This window comes from Balaenoptera acutorostrata, chromosome 3, assembly GCF_949987535.1.
Source record: "Balaenoptera acutorostrata chromosome 3, mBalAcu1.1, whole genome shotgun sequence".
Lineage (NCBI taxonomy): Eukaryota > Metazoa > Chordata > Mammalia > Artiodactyla > Balaenopteridae > Balaenoptera > Balaenoptera acutorostrata.
The window spans coordinates 8789894-8804793 of record NC_080066.1 but is presented as its reverse complement, the minus strand read 5'-3'; the positions used below and the strand labels follow the sequence as shown (position 1 = coordinate 8804793).

General features: G+C 49.1%; 1 protein-coding gene across 2 annotated transcripts in view; it reads right to left on the bottom strand.

Moving 5' to 3' along the window:
- Positions 1-4410, bottom strand: part of SEPHS1 (selenophosphate synthetase 1) — a 28720-nt gene extending 24310 nt beyond the window's left edge. The window contains exons 1-2 of one of the 2 annotated variants that reach the window (XM_057542101.1): positions 4097-4410; positions 1015-1284 (exon numbers count right to left, since the gene is read on the bottom strand). In XM_057542101.1, coding sequence (XP_057398084.1) covers positions 1015-1207 — 193 coding nt within the window. In that variant the 5' untranslated portion in view covers positions 1208-1284; positions 4097-4410. Of the gene's footprint in view, positions 1-1014; positions 1285-3258; positions 3718-4096 lie in introns of those variants that run through there. The other variant, XM_007189908.3, reaches the window with a different exon arrangement.
- Between the last annotated feature and the right edge of the window lie 10490 nt (positions 4411-14900).

Here is a 14900-nt window from a genome sequence, read left to right as displayed (position 1 = left end):
GACAAAAGTTATCTAAGACCCTTCTCAGTATGTTCTCATTTCTTGACAAGCAAGCTGACATCCACTCCACCTCATTCATGTGGTATTTCTCCACGCTGAGACATCAGCTAGATGAGGACGATTTTCTAACTGAGCTCCTGCAAGCCCTACAGGCCCCGAGAGTGCAGTGTGTGAATTTTCCTCTCCCACCCAAAGCAACTCTGCGTTTATCTGCTTTCTACATCAGGAAAGAAAGGAGTACCCTAGGTTCAAAACTAATGTTGTAAGACAGAACGTGACCATAAAAGAAATGCAATTAAAACCTTATGTAAGAAAGCTGATCAACTCACACACCGTAACTACAAAACACCCACAAACTCCTAGAATTCATGTCAAACACTCAAAAGGCAAAGTGATCACAGTCTTGCATCATGTACTTAACAAAGCACGTAAGAGAAGCTAACAAACAGCATCCCAGTAGCCTAGAATTTCTTTCTGAGCTCTGTGTTTGAGAAAAGGCAAACCACTAAAGACAGCAGGAGCTGGGTCAAGGAAACACGGCTCTCAAGTCCAGATGCCATCCTGGGGTCCAGACCCCATCCAGTGTTCTCACCTGCTGTGTCTCCCTCCTCCCCATGGGAGCTTTTCAAACAATGCCTGCTGCACAGGAACCCCGAGCTCCCAAGCCAGGCACTGCTCTCCCAGTCCTGCACGACAATGCTTAAAGGTGTCCTACACGACACCTTTCCTACTCTGATTTAATAAAAAATGCTTTTACTGTAATACAATTGTCTCAATCGCATAGTAACAGTTTAAAAATGGTTAGAGCACATTTCTTGATGCTTTTCAAGTAGTTCCTCCAAATAAGTTACAATAAGGTAACAGTTACCATTGCTTTGCTCTTTGCATCCTTCTTGCAGAAATTTAAAAAAAAAAGGCAACATGGGAGGAGAAATCTAGTTTTTGACTCACTGACTACATTGCAGCCAAGATGCTCTACTCAGGGAAATATGAAAGAAACAGCGGTTCACGTACCAAGCCTTGGCATAACTGCTCCAAGAAACTGCTCATCTTCTTGGAAGTGGTTCTCCTGTAAGGATTCCAGCAATTTCTGCAGGACATCTTGGGGCACTTTGCAGCCGGTGCCCTTCAGTTCGGTGAATCTGGTTAACCGGAAGCTCTTGTCCAATTCATAACTTTCCGGGTTAAAGGACTCCCGCGCAGACATGGTTCTTGGGCGCACACACCTCACCGCTGGGCTCCTCCCCTCCCTCTCCTACGCGGCTGGTTTCTTTACAGATCCACCTGGGTAGCACCGAAACACAAAGACACCATTAGAAGAGTTCTTCTTACCAGTACCCGCCAAGAATCTATTGAGTGAATACGTGACAGTGAAAAGTAAACATGAAAAGGGCTGCAATCACCAAGACCACAGGGAAACAGCCATCTGGGACCACAATAGTTTGTCGCAGTGATGCATAAGCTAGAAGAAGTCATTTTAAAAGGTGACTGTACCATTAGAGACATATTCTATGGAAGGAGATCTGATGTCTGTGTTGTTATAATGGTGGCTCTGAGGGGCTGCAAGGAAGACGGAACTATGGGCCAGCTGACTTACAGGACACAGTGCCATCTTGAGTAAAAAGTCCCAAACGTTCTTCTAGCCGGCAGCATTACAGGAAAACTAGTCACTTCACCTATCAACCAGGAAGTACTATGGTTTAGAAATTAAATGCCCTGGCTAAAGTGACTTTTCAGGAAGACCTTTTGCCATCTTTTGCTATCTCACAAAGAAAAATAATATGCCTAACAGATACTTTTCATGAAAAGGACATTGGTGGATATGCATTTGATGAAATTCTTTACGATGCTAAGTTCAATTTTAGAAAAACAGGTTTTCACTCTGAGCCAGAAGTACACGACATGATCCAAAACTAACAGGAAGCCTCTCTAAAGAACACAACTTGAAAACTGGAATGGCTGTTAAACACAGCAAGGCTCATTTTCTACAAGAGAGCAGTGGAAAGTTTTCTGATGTTTTAATTCAGTGCTATTTCCTAGAAAGCAAACACCCCGCCCAACAAACTAGTACACACACACATCATTGATAAAATATGCTACTGCTCATTACTGTCTCATTGCAGACCTAAAGTGATAAAATAAACTGTACTAAATCACTAGCATTTATGGTACTTGGTACCACTGGAAGTTTCTGGAACAAACTTTTCTAAGCTTGAAGCCTTTGGAGCTAAACGAAAACCTTCCACGTGCTCCCGGGGTTTACAAAACTTCCAGACTGATACTTTACTGGGCATAGAACTACAGACACCCCAAGTTTTAGGGTCAGTTTCCCCTATAAAATTTATCATTAAGAACATAATTCCCATTTATAGTTTTCGATCCCCTGCGAAGCCCATCACTCATTTAAAATAAATCTCCTAGAGCCTGAATTTGGGCAGTAATCCAAACTGTCTTTACAAAACCATGTTTGGGGTGAGCAATGATTTCCGTCTGAAACCTACAACCGTAAAGGAGTAAACCTTCCGACATTCCAAGAAAACCACCTGTCCAAAAGGAGGGCGCCAGGAGAGCTAAGTTATGGAGCTGGGAATTTTGAAGCCATTTTAGAGTTAGGAAAAGTCCAATAGCAGTTTGACTTGGAAGGGTTTGGAACAAAAACAACAGTCCTTTCCTCACCAAATGCCTCGCACTTAACACCGCCTCACTCCTACCAGGGGAAAAAAAAAATCCAACTCACGAGGCATCCAGTTATTTTCCTACCTCCAATCCCTATCCAAAAAAAAAAAAAAAAAAAAAAGGCGGGGAGGGGTATTTGGAATTCAGGGGGCTAACTTCCTTTTAAATCTTCCTAGGTTTTTAAGGGCAAAAAGTTTAAAACACCTTAAGCCCAAAAGGCACTCAGGAGTTTTAAAATTCCAAATGGAACGAGGGACGTAAATCACACACATCGCATCCGAATCATAAAAAAAATAAATTCTTACATTTTTTGGACGGGATGAGAAAGTGGGGGGATGGAGGGGGACGTGAGGAAAGGCGTAATTAATGGTGGGGGGCTGGCACAATACGCAGTCCACTCCAACCCCGAAGCCGCCTGTTTACACCTTTAAACAATGACATGAATATTTAAAAACAACAGTTAACCCCTTCCTTCTCGGCCACGTTTTAATTTTTTCAAACGAGGGCGCCAAGCTGGCCGCAGAGCCGAGGGAGCACGGTAAGTGGGGGCGGGAGAGGGGGCAGCCCCAGCCCGGTACCTACCTCCCCCCAGGTCCCCAAGCCTAGGAAATAAACAACGGGGGGGACGCGGCGACGTGGGCGCAGGGGCGGCGCACCCCCCGGGAAGCACACGTCGGGGCGGCGGCCGGTGCGCGCAGAGCAGCGCTCGGGAACACCTTAAATCCCCGGCTGCCGCCTTTAAAGGCCACCCGGGACCAGGCTCTTTGTGCGGCGCGGCCCGGTGGAGGCGGAGCGGGGCGGCCAGCGGGGCCATGCCCGCCCGCCCTCTCTCTGTCCCGGCGGCAGCGGCGGGAACCGCGCGGCCAGGCCGCGGGGCGGGCGTGAGGCGCGCACGGCCCACCGGCCGCGGCGGGTCACCCGGCTCGCGGGCCGGCCGGGCCGGGACGCCCGGGGTCAGGCTGCGTCCGCAGGGCCGGAGGGAGGGCGCGCGCGGACGGGGGGGAGCGGGGAGGGCCCGGAGGCGCCGGGCGCCGCGCCCCGGGCACCGGGCTGGGCTCTCCCGCCGCGCGCGCGGGCCGCCGCCGCCGCCACACAAAAATGTCGGCGGGCGAAAAAATTAACCCCTGCGTCGCCGCCCTCCCCCTCCACTCCTCCCCCGCCCTCTTCTCCCTCCCTCCTTCCCCGGCCCCGCGCGGCGGCGGCGGCGGCGGCGGCGCGGGCGGTGCTTCTTTTTTAAAGCGGCCCCACCAAGCCCTGGCTCGGCCCCTCTCCAGGCTGCGCTGCAGAGCGCCGACCGTGCACGGCTCCCGGCGCGCCCAGGCGGCCCGCGAGGGGATCCGCACGGCCGCCCTGGGCCTGCGGACGAATATTCCCCTTTAAGCCTGATGTCTCGCCCCCCCTCCCCGAGCCAGGCGCTTACCGGTTCGCTTTGCGCCCTCCGCCTCCTCCCGCGAACGGGACTCCGCCGCTCCCACAATGCACCGGGCGCCGCCGGGCTCCCTTAAGCGTCGCCTGAATAAAAAGGCCGCTCCCGGCGGCGGCGCGGAGGGCGGGAGGGCCCCGGGCCGCGCCTGGGCGCCGCGGGAGCTCGGCCTGGCTCGGCGGGCCCCTGCCGGGAACGGGGCCGCCGTGCGCCGCGCGCGAGGGGCCTTTAAGGGCCGGCTCCCTCCCTTTAAGAGGCGGCGGGCCGCGACCGGAGCGGCTCGGTAGCTGCGTGCGGCCCGGCAAGGGGGCGGGGGCGATGTGCAGGCCCGAGCGCGGCAATGATTGGTCTCGGGGGAGGGGTGGGGGGTTGCAAGCCCGAGGAGAGGTGGCATCCGTTGCATGATGCAAAAAGGATTGATTTCAAAAGTTGCGAGTTGCATTGGCAGCAGCCTTTGGCGCCCGGGCCACCTCCTTTTCCTTGATCCGCTGGAAGGGCCGGGAATGTCCCAAAACCTGGCCGGGCTCAACCGCGCTGCATTCTGCGGGACGCTGTACCTGCTCCCCCGAGCGCTGCCGTTGTTCCTACCGGCAGACAGTGAGCGTGGAAACAATTTGAAAATCGAATCGGAGCAGAGGAAAGGCCCCCTCTGCTGCGATGAAGGACTGCGAAACACAGACGGCGCGTTTCGTTAATAACGAGTCTCCCTTCTATTGTTCAGCCTGGCTCGGGAGTTAATATGAGCATTAGTGAACGTGCACACGTTCTGCAAAGTTTCTTGAACGTTTCATGTGCTTGGTAGGAAGTCAAAGCTTAAGGTTCCTCAGTTACATTGTTTGCTCTCCACGGATTCAAGTAAACATGGCAGCCTAATACTGTTTGTGTTTGAATGAACACCCATAGGAGCGATTCAGCTTCTGAGATTACTTTTTTCAGGTTTTCAACTTTCTAAGGCACTGCTGAGTAAAATAAAGCAAAATGCTTTCCTATGACGTCTTTTAGGGCTTCCCTTAAAACCGAGAAGTGACGGAGGGGATGCCGATCAAACTTTTCTAGAGTGGTTCAACGTTTTCCAAATGTATTTTGGGGCAGGAGTGTTTTTTAACCGAAAGGTGCTGTAGGTTCTGTTGTCAGGTTTGTAGGCTACGCAGATGGCCTTTTCATTCTTAAAATTTCTGCTTGGCAATTCCCCAGGGTTTTGATCTAGGTGAGGCTGCAATCGTGATGCGGTCTAGGAGACCAGGCTGATGCAGGCTCCTCTCTGTCTTTTCTCTGCAGCCCTACAGGAAGTTAGGAAAGAACATAGTAGCCTAGATTCTTTGATGTGTTGGACTGTTGTCAGAGTGGCATAACCCACTGGTTGACAAACCTAGATTTGCCTCTGAATCGCCTGGGGAAACGCAGGTACAGGCAGTCCCCAGGCAACACTCCAGACCTTCGGAATCAGGGAAGGAGGATACAGATATCTTAACTCCGCTCATCTCCTCCCTTTTAAAATCGATTTTGTGACTTGTTCCGGGCATTTTGATATGTTGTGTTTATCTTTTAACAAAAAAATGTCACAACTAGAAAAAAAGATTTGGGGGATTGGGGGAAGGTGACAACAGAGGTAAGCAGGGCCCTCTGTGAGGAAGCATGTTTCATGCTGAGGAGTTTGCTGTTTATGCCGTGGTCAGCAGAGCTTGTCAGATTTGGGTTTTACAAGTTTAACCTGTAAATGAAGGCTGTACCACATTTGGGAGGATGCCCTCTCCCAGAAGGGAGAATGGGGTCACATCTCTAGTGAGGAGGGAATTGTACTAGTCAAGCATGGGGTCGAGGGTATCCGAACTGAAGTTGCAGGAATACAGACAAAGGAAGGAATTTCAGGTGATTTCGTGTATGGTTGGAGGAAGAAGCGTAAGATGACACCCAGATTTCTAGTTTGGGGAGAACTGGGTGAGTAGTGAGGCCACTAGTTGAAACAGGAACTTATTAGCAGGCAAACAGGTTTGGGGGTTAGTTCAGCTTTGGAAATGTTAAATTTCAGGCGCCCGCCGGATACTCTAGGCAAAAGGCAATTGGTAAAATGAGGTCTGGCCCTTGGAGTAGGGGTGGGCACTGAGTCTGAGATGCAAATGTGGGCACCATCAGCATGTAAATGGAGTTTGAAGCCCCGGAAAGGGGTGAGATTAACCAGGAATGAGAGTAGAGGAAGAAAAAGAAAGAGACCTTGGACAGAGCCCTGCGGAGTTTCAAAACTGAATGTCTGGGCCAGCAAGAGGCTGATCCCCGCTTTGCGTGGGAGGCGAGCATCCTCAGAGCCCACTCCTTCCTCCCCCAACCCCTGGGGTTGGAGCCCTCCGGCAGCTCCAGGACAGCTTGAGTCAGATTCTCCCGAGCAGAGTTTGTAGACTCTGGTCTAAGCCACGATGCCTTGATTAGCCTGGAGCCAGGCTACAGTGCTGGGGACAGATACTCCACCAGAGCTCTCATCCTTCCCTTCCTTTGCCCTAAACACAAGCCTCTCTCTGTGCTTCCCCCCATCAGCTTTTTTTCTTTCTATGAGTCTTCCCCAGGCGGCTCATCAGAGCCCCATCCTGTTGGGAACCATCTCCCCTGAGTTCTCAGGTCCTACTGGCTCCAACTGAAAGATGGTTCTCCTGGGTTGCATTATCTGGTGGAGGCTTGTTAAAAATACGCATTTACCAGCCCCACTCCAAAGGTTATATTGATCAGGTGTCATGGGTGGAATTGTGACAAAGATGATTTGCTCGGCCAAACTTCAGTCAGGCTCCTGAACCTTCTAGACCCATCTGTGCGCTTCCTTGTAAAATCCAGTTTTAGCAAATCCGATCACCCTCAGTATCTGACCAGGGTCCTCAGCCTCCACCATCCCGCAGGTGAACATCTGATCACCCTGGCCTGCCTGCAGCAAGTGCTTCTAGAGCCGTGCTGTCCAATAAATACGGTAACATTCTCCGTGGTGCGTTTTGAGTGCCTGGAATGTCCCAGCTGAGATGTGCTCTCTGTCAAAAATGCACTGGATTCTGAAGACTGAAAATGAAAAAAGAATGTAAAATATCTTTGTGATTATTCTATTGATTCATCTTGAAATAGAATATTTTGGATATGTTGTGTTACATAAAATATATCATTTTATCTCTTTACTTTTTTTTTTTAAATATGGCCACCTGACCATTTAAAATGACATAGGTTGCTCACAGCCTATTTCTACTGGACAGCTTGGCACTCTATGATGCCCCAGTCCCCAGAGCCACAGACACAGGCATTCAAGTACTTACATGGGTGTTCCACAGACGCTTCAAATCGAGCATGTTCCAGACCAAAGCAATTCTTTCCCTTCCGACCCTGCCCCGCTCCCCCGCCCGTCAGCTCCCCCTCTATGTGCCATCTTGGTGGATGGACGGGTATCTGCTGCACTGCACATGCTAGAACCCTGGCAGTCACCCCCAGCTCCTCCCTTTCCATTTCCGGTCTTCACTGTTACCCGTCAGTTCTACCGCCTTGATATTGTTCACATCCAAACCCTCCCCTCCCCTCCCACAGTCCCCGTCTCTGTTCATGTCTCATCTCTCCCCTCAACTACTGTGGAAGTCTCCTAACTTACGGGCTTTCTTTTTTTTTTTTTTACCTTTTTTTAAAAAATTTAATTAATTTATTTATTTATGGCTGCGTTGGGTCTTTGTTTCTGTGCGAGGGCTTTCTCTAGTTGTGGCGAGCGGGGGCCACTCTTCATCGCGGTGCGCGGGCCTCTCACTATCGCGGCCTCTCTTGTTGCGGAGCACAGGCTCCAGATGCGCAGGCTCAGCAATTGTGGCTCACGGGCCCAGCTGCTCCGCGGCATGTGGGATCTTCCCAGACCAGGGCTCGAACCCGTGTCCCCTGCATTGGCAGGCAGATTCTCAACCACTGCGCCACCAGGGAAGCCCCTTACGGGCTTTCTGCTGTGATTTTCACCGGTCTCCTTTCAGTCCAAAGTGATTAATGCTACAGGAATGATATTGATCCAAGGCAACCCTGATCACGTTCTTTCTTTCCCTGCTCAAAACCTTTAGGTGGTTTCCGTGCCTCTGGCTCCATTTCTCAAAGTATGGTACTCATTCATGGGTGTGCGTGATTTTAGGGGGTATAGGGAAGAACATTTTATAGTTATATACACATTTTAACACACACTGGAAAGATATAACTAACATATAAAACCTGTGATTTTGTGGGCATTATTCTTTAGGACAAAAAGTGACTCAACTTAAAGTTGTTTTTTTTAGAATATTTGCTTTATTTTATTTATTTATTTATTTTTAATGATAATTCCCAAGGTTTATTTATTTATTTATTTATCTGGGCTGCACCCGGTCTTAGTTGCGGCACGCAGGATCTTTTTTAAGTTGAGGCATGCGGACTCTTATTAGTTGCGGCATGCATGCGGGATCTAGTTCCCCAACCGGGGATCCAACCGGGCCCCCTGCATTGGGAGCATGGAGTCTTTCCCACTGGACCACCAGGGAAGTCCCTAAAGAACGTTTTAAAGAAAACATAGCACAGTCTAAAGTAATGGCATTGGCCAAGTAAATGCATTTCAGATACATTTCAGACTCAATATGGTTAAAAAAAAAAAAAAAAAAAAAAAAAAACCTTCACGATCCAGCTTCTACTTTTCCTCTCTCATATAATCTCTAGAAGGTACCCTCTTCCTGTTCTTCAGACATGCAACCATGCTGGGTGCTTACAGATCTCCAGGCTCACCTTCTCTTTCTACATTTAGCCTCTCGTCAGGCGCTAGTCCTTTGCTTGTACCACCTTATCTCCCCTTCTGGCAAATAAGAACTAACCCTATAAAATTCCCCTCCGAGAGTCTTCTCTCTGAACAGTTGTCTGGCTACTCCAGGGAGAACTGCATCTATGGTAGGCAGCATAGTGGTCCCCAGAGATATCCACATCCTAATCACCTGTGGCTGTGTTACCTTACCTGGCAAAAGGGACTTTGCAGATGTGGTTAAGGATTTTTTTTTTTTTTTTTTTTGGCCGTGCCACACAGCATGCGGGACCTTAGTTCCCTGACCAGGGATCGAACACATGACCCCTGCAGTGGAAGCGCAGAGTCTTAACCACTGGACCACCACGTAAGTCCCATTAAGGATTTTTTTTTTGATGAGATTTTCCTGGATTATCTGGATGGACCAGTGTAACAGCAGGATCCTTATACAGAAAAAAAGGGAGGCAAGAGAGCCTGAAGAGTTGTGACAAAGGAAGCAGAGGTCACAGTGATATGGGGCCACAAACCAAGCAATGTGAGCAGCTTCCAGAAGCTGGAAAAGGCAAGGAAATGGGTTCTCCCCTGAGCGTCCTGAAGGAACCAGCTGCGCCGTCCTATTTTGGTCCTTATCCTAGAACTCATCCCGCTGATTTGCAATTATTCCATGTACCTAATCTCTCCACCACACCTCCCCCCGCTCCCCCCTCCCACTAAAAGCCACGAGCTCCTGGGGAGACTGAATACCTTTGCCTCCCAGTGCCTCGTGCATTCTCTGGCCTGTGGTAGGAGTGACAGGAGAGAGTTACTGTGGAGTTGGGGGACGAAAATTGTAAGAAGGTAGGAGGAGTCAACATTGTCATGTGCTACAGAAAATCGACATAAGGACCAAAAATAGATCATTGGATTTAGTGGCCTTGGGGTACTTAAGTGCAGGTGGAAGACGGGGTGTAGGGGGCCGAGGAGTGAGTGTGGGTTGGCAAGTGCAGATAATGAGTGTAGACACCTCTTTTAAGAAGCATGCTGTAGAAGGGGCAGAAGAAGAGAGACATTTACTTGAGGGGGAGGAGGGGTTTGTTTCTTAGAACCTGAGAAGCTTTGAACAGGTGCATAAAGCAAAGCAAAGGAGACTAAAGATGTAGGAAAGAGGAAGGGTAGCTGGTAGAACAAGATCCTGGAAGTAGGGGAGAGGCGAGGCATTCTGGCACCTGGATGGAGACAGAAGAGGAAGCAGGTATGGATGCTTCGGTAGCTAAGTTTAGTGGGTGGATTGTACAGTGTTTGTTCTGCTTTCCTCATGGACTGTCAGTTCCATGCAGGCAAGGACCATGGCTATGGGTTCAACGTAGTGACAACAGTTAACACTTCAAATCGCTTGCTGTGTGCATGCCAGGCAGGCTTCTAAGAGCGCGGCACAGATTAATTCACTTAATCCTCAGAACAACCGGATGGAGTAGGTACCATTATTATCCATTTATAGGTGACGAAATAGAGGCACAGAGACAGTGAGTAACTTGTCCAAAGTCACAGTGGCAGAAAGTGGAGGACTTGGATTTGAACCCGGGCCATCTGTCCCCCAAGTCCGCACTCGAAGATGCAGGCACTCACTAAGCACTTGTCAAGTGACTGAGAACGCAGCCTGCTTCTTATGCTTCCCCGCAAATAACAGGATGGTTTACCATCCTGCAGCTACCTTCCCCCTCCCCCAAGTGGGGTGTTGTCCATCTGCATTGTCCTCTCACACAAATGAGGCCTGACCGGAAGGGTCACAGTCTGCTGGACCAAGGTTGAGGTCACACAGATGCCTGAGACATTATCCCTTACACTCCACCTCGAGGCAGGGACTACAAACGCTCGCTTCCATTAGGATGACACCTTCTGGACACCTTGCTCTCCCTTCTCCCTCCCTCTCAGCCCAGGCCAGACTAGGATCCACTAGGCCATCCCTTGCTCCCCAGCAGATTACATGAGTGTTCCTTCCACACCGCCCATCACCCCCTGCAGGCCTGGCTTTGCAGCCCTAGAACTGTCTGCTAGCAGGGTTTAGGGCCTGGGGGCGAGTGTCAGAACCCCTACGGAAGGTAGGTTTCTGTGGGTGGGCGGAGCGGGGCAGAAATTCAGATCCAGAAGCAGGAGTGCTGGAGGTAATAAATTCAGAGCCTGGAAAGGAAAGATGGGGCCTTGGCAGCTCTCGTGGGAAAGCAAAGTAGCGTCTGTGCCTGGAACCACTCACTGTCGACCCCCCTCACAGCCAGCATTATTGTTTGTTGTTGTTTTTTTTTGCGCACGGGCTTGTGGGCTTTCTCTAGTTGCAGCGAGCGGGGGCTACTCTTCGTTGCGGTGCACGGGCTTCTCATTGCAGTGGCTTATTTTGATGCAGAGCACGGGCTCTAGGCGCGCAGGCTCAGTAGTTGCAGCACGCAGGCTCAGTAGTTGTGGCGCACGGGCTTAGTTGCTCCGCGGCATGTGGGATCTTCCCGGACCAGGGCTCGAACCTGGGACCCCTGCATTGGCAGGCAGATTCTTAACCACTGTCCTACCAAGGAAGTCCCTAGGCTTATTCTTGTAACTACACATCTTTCTAGATCAATCTAACTCTCTCAAGGACTAAGGCTGCAGATCCCTGTCTATATAAGAGAAACTGGCTCTTTTTTCACACTATGAAATTTTCCAGTGATCCAAATCCCAGTAAAAATGGTAACAGCTTAAAGGCCAATCAATTTTTTTTTTTCTTGAGCGACATACACATGCTTTCTCTGTGTTTTTATTTTATTTTATTTTATTTTATTTTATTTTTTCATTCCTATACAGGCTTAAGGGCACTTATTTATTTATTTATTTATTTATTTTTAGCTATGCTGGGTCTTCGTTTCTGTGCGAAGGCTTTCTCCAGTTGCGGCGAGCGGGGGCCACTCTTCATCGCCGTGCGCAGGCCTCTCACTATCGTGGCCTCTCACTATCGTGGCCTCTCTTGTGGCGGAGCACAGGCTCCAGACGCGCAGGCTCAGTAGTTGTGACTCACGGGCCCAGTTGCTCCGCGGCATGTGGGATCTTCCCAGACCAGGGCTCGAACCCGTGTCCCCTGCATTGGCAGGCAGATTCTCAACCACTGCGCCACCAGGGAAGCCCTTTCTCTGTGTTTTTAAATATCATTTCTCTCATTTCACCATTCTTTTTTTTTTTTTTAATATTTATTTGGCTGTGAGGGATCTTTGTTGCTGCATGCAGGATCTCTTTTTGTTTTTAGTTGTGGCACACGGGATCTTTATTACGTCATGCGGGATCTTTTTTTTCTTTTTAGTTGCAGCATGGGATCTTTAGTTGTGGCATGCAGGATCTAGTTCCCTGACCAGGGATCAAACCCAGCCCCCTGCATTGGGAGCATGGAGCCCTAGCCACTGGACACCAGGGAAGTCCCTCATTCCATCATTCTTGCCTGAAAAGTCAGGTGAACAATAAGCCTTATCTTTGAGCAGCTATTAGTTTGCAGGTGCTGTGCTCAGTGTTGGGACTCTGTGAACAGGTCAAGATCCCAATCAATGAAAGAGAATTGCTGTAATACCAAGTGCTAAGTCAAGGTCTCAGGGATTTCTTTCTTCTTTTTTTTTTTTTTGGAGAGAAAGGACAGGGGGAGATCTATGAACCTTCTGAAATTACATGCAGAATTGTACCTACTTGTGCATTTCTGGGAAGAGAGGTCCTAGCTTTTATCAGCTCCCCGGAGGGGTCTGTGATCCCCCCAAACTGAGTAATATGGTGGCCAATGCTGGGGGAGAACAGAATCTGAATTGAGAGAAGCAATTGGAAATATAGGGAGTGCATTATTCCATTAGTTCATTAATGCTACAGTCATTACAGTAATCATTTATTTTCTTCAGTGGTCTTTTACAATCTTTGGTAAAAACCATAGCTTTTTTGGCAAGAAAAAAAGTCACAAGAAATTCAAGTCATGGTGTTTGACTTAAGAAGAAGTGAATTGGTTACTTCAAAAGGAAGGAAGCTCGTTGGAGTAGACCCCATAGTTAAGAAGTCCCCTGCAAGCCCCCTGGAGGGTCTCCCCTCTCCCCACCAAGCCTGGGGCTCCCCCTGAGACCCACTTCCTGCAGCACCCCGCATGCATGGCTCTGAGTGTGATCGGCCGAGGAGGGTACTCTCCACTGAAACACAATTTACAATATGATGCTTTCCGAAATTCTGGCTCTGCACCACCCAAAATTTAGCCACATTCCACAAGATCCCACTATGCTGTGGTGTTGTCCCTGGCGAATCCCATTTTTCTTAAGCACAAAAGTGATTAATTTGGTGCTATAAAGTGAAGATTTCATTGTTTGCACCCCGAGAGTAGCAAAGACTACAAAATTAATTAAGTTTTCCCTTTGTCTCTTTGATACATGAGAGATAACACGGAGGGAAATAAAACCAGTTTATTTTCTTTAACTGCATTTTCCCATCCCTCTCTCTTCCTGTCTTCACTGATTGAAATGAGTGAGGTTTTGCACATAATTTCCAAAAATGCATAGATTACTCCCCCCGCCCCCCTTAAATCCTGAGACCTTGAGAGCCATCCACTCCTGATTCATTTTCCAGTTTTTCCCTCCACCATTCCATTCCCTCTTCCATTAAGGAAAGCTGCTCTTGCCTTCTAGCCAGAGATCCTATCCCAGCCATTTCCAGCTGCCTGTCCTTCAGGGGTTGGTTCTGCAGTATAACAAATGAAGGGTCTTGGTTACTTGGCTCGGGTGCATTTCTTCCCGCTTTTCTGAATTGCGTGTAATTGGCTCTCCCCTGCCCCCTAGTGTCTAAGTCATATTGTAATGAATGATGAGTGTTAGAAGCCCAATTCTCCCTAGTATTTGGTGGGGGGAGGAGAAAAGAGAGGAAGAGGCGAGGAAGGGGAGAAGCAGAGAACACAGGTAGAGATGATGTGTCTGTGCAGATATAAGATTCAGGCTTCCTGTCTCTTTCCTGCTCTCACAATTGGTTAAATAAAAATTGACTTCAGAACCAAGCCCTAAGTGGGCTAGAGTTCACTGTTCTGCCAGCAGAGGAGCAGCTATTTATTCACATTCTTTGTTCCCCATACTTAATCTGTGGCTGACTTCGCCCTTTGCTCCCAAATACACCATCTTCCTTAATTACCTCCTCTGCTGTGAGGCTGCTTGGGAAAAGAATTACAGATTGAGTTCATCCTACCCGAGGGTTCCTGTCCTTGTCTGGCACTTGCTCTGTGTTGCAGTGTGTGAGGCTTGCGCTGGACACGGCTCAGAGGTGGACCCGGCCTCGGGGCCTCCAGACACGAAACTAGACATACAGGATACAAGTGAGGAATAATAAATAAATAACGGCGGAGGCAGAAATCGGTTTTAGTTTAAGTTTCTCAGGGCACCCACATCTGGAATGCAGGGACCATGTCTGGTTTTGGACGTGGTTCAGGTTTGGCCCTCCTTGGCTTGAATTTCTCTGAGCTGAGCCAGTCTACCTGGCTGCGGTGGTACTGTTTTCTTCAAAGAGAGTGAGCAGGCATGTTTCCATTTCCATGCTTGGTGGCCGGTTCCAAACAACACGTGGATGGTTGTACTGGGTGAGCCTTAAGATCCTTTTCTACCTGGAGATTCTGTGATTCATTTAAAAGGGGTGTGCACCCCTGACAATTTGTTGGTGGTGATTTCCTCTGCTGGGTCTGGCTTCCTGTTGATTCTACTTTACCGAATATTGCTCAAATCCATTCATTATTTTCCTCCACCAGTTCTTCCTAAGTTCATATTTCATATGCCTGAATGACTTGCAGTGGTCTCTGCTATGGAATGAATGTTTGTATCCCCCTAAAATTCATGTTGCATCCCTAACCCCCAATGTGATGGTATCAGGAGATGGGGCCTTTGGGAGGTAATTAGGTTTAGATGAGGTCACGTATGTGGGGCCCCTATGATGGGATTAGTGCCCTTATAAGAAGAGAAAGAGATCAGAGCCTTCCCCCTCTGTGATGTGAAGATGCAGCAAGAAGGTGGCCATCTACAAGTAGGAAGAGGGTTCTCACCAGATGCTGAA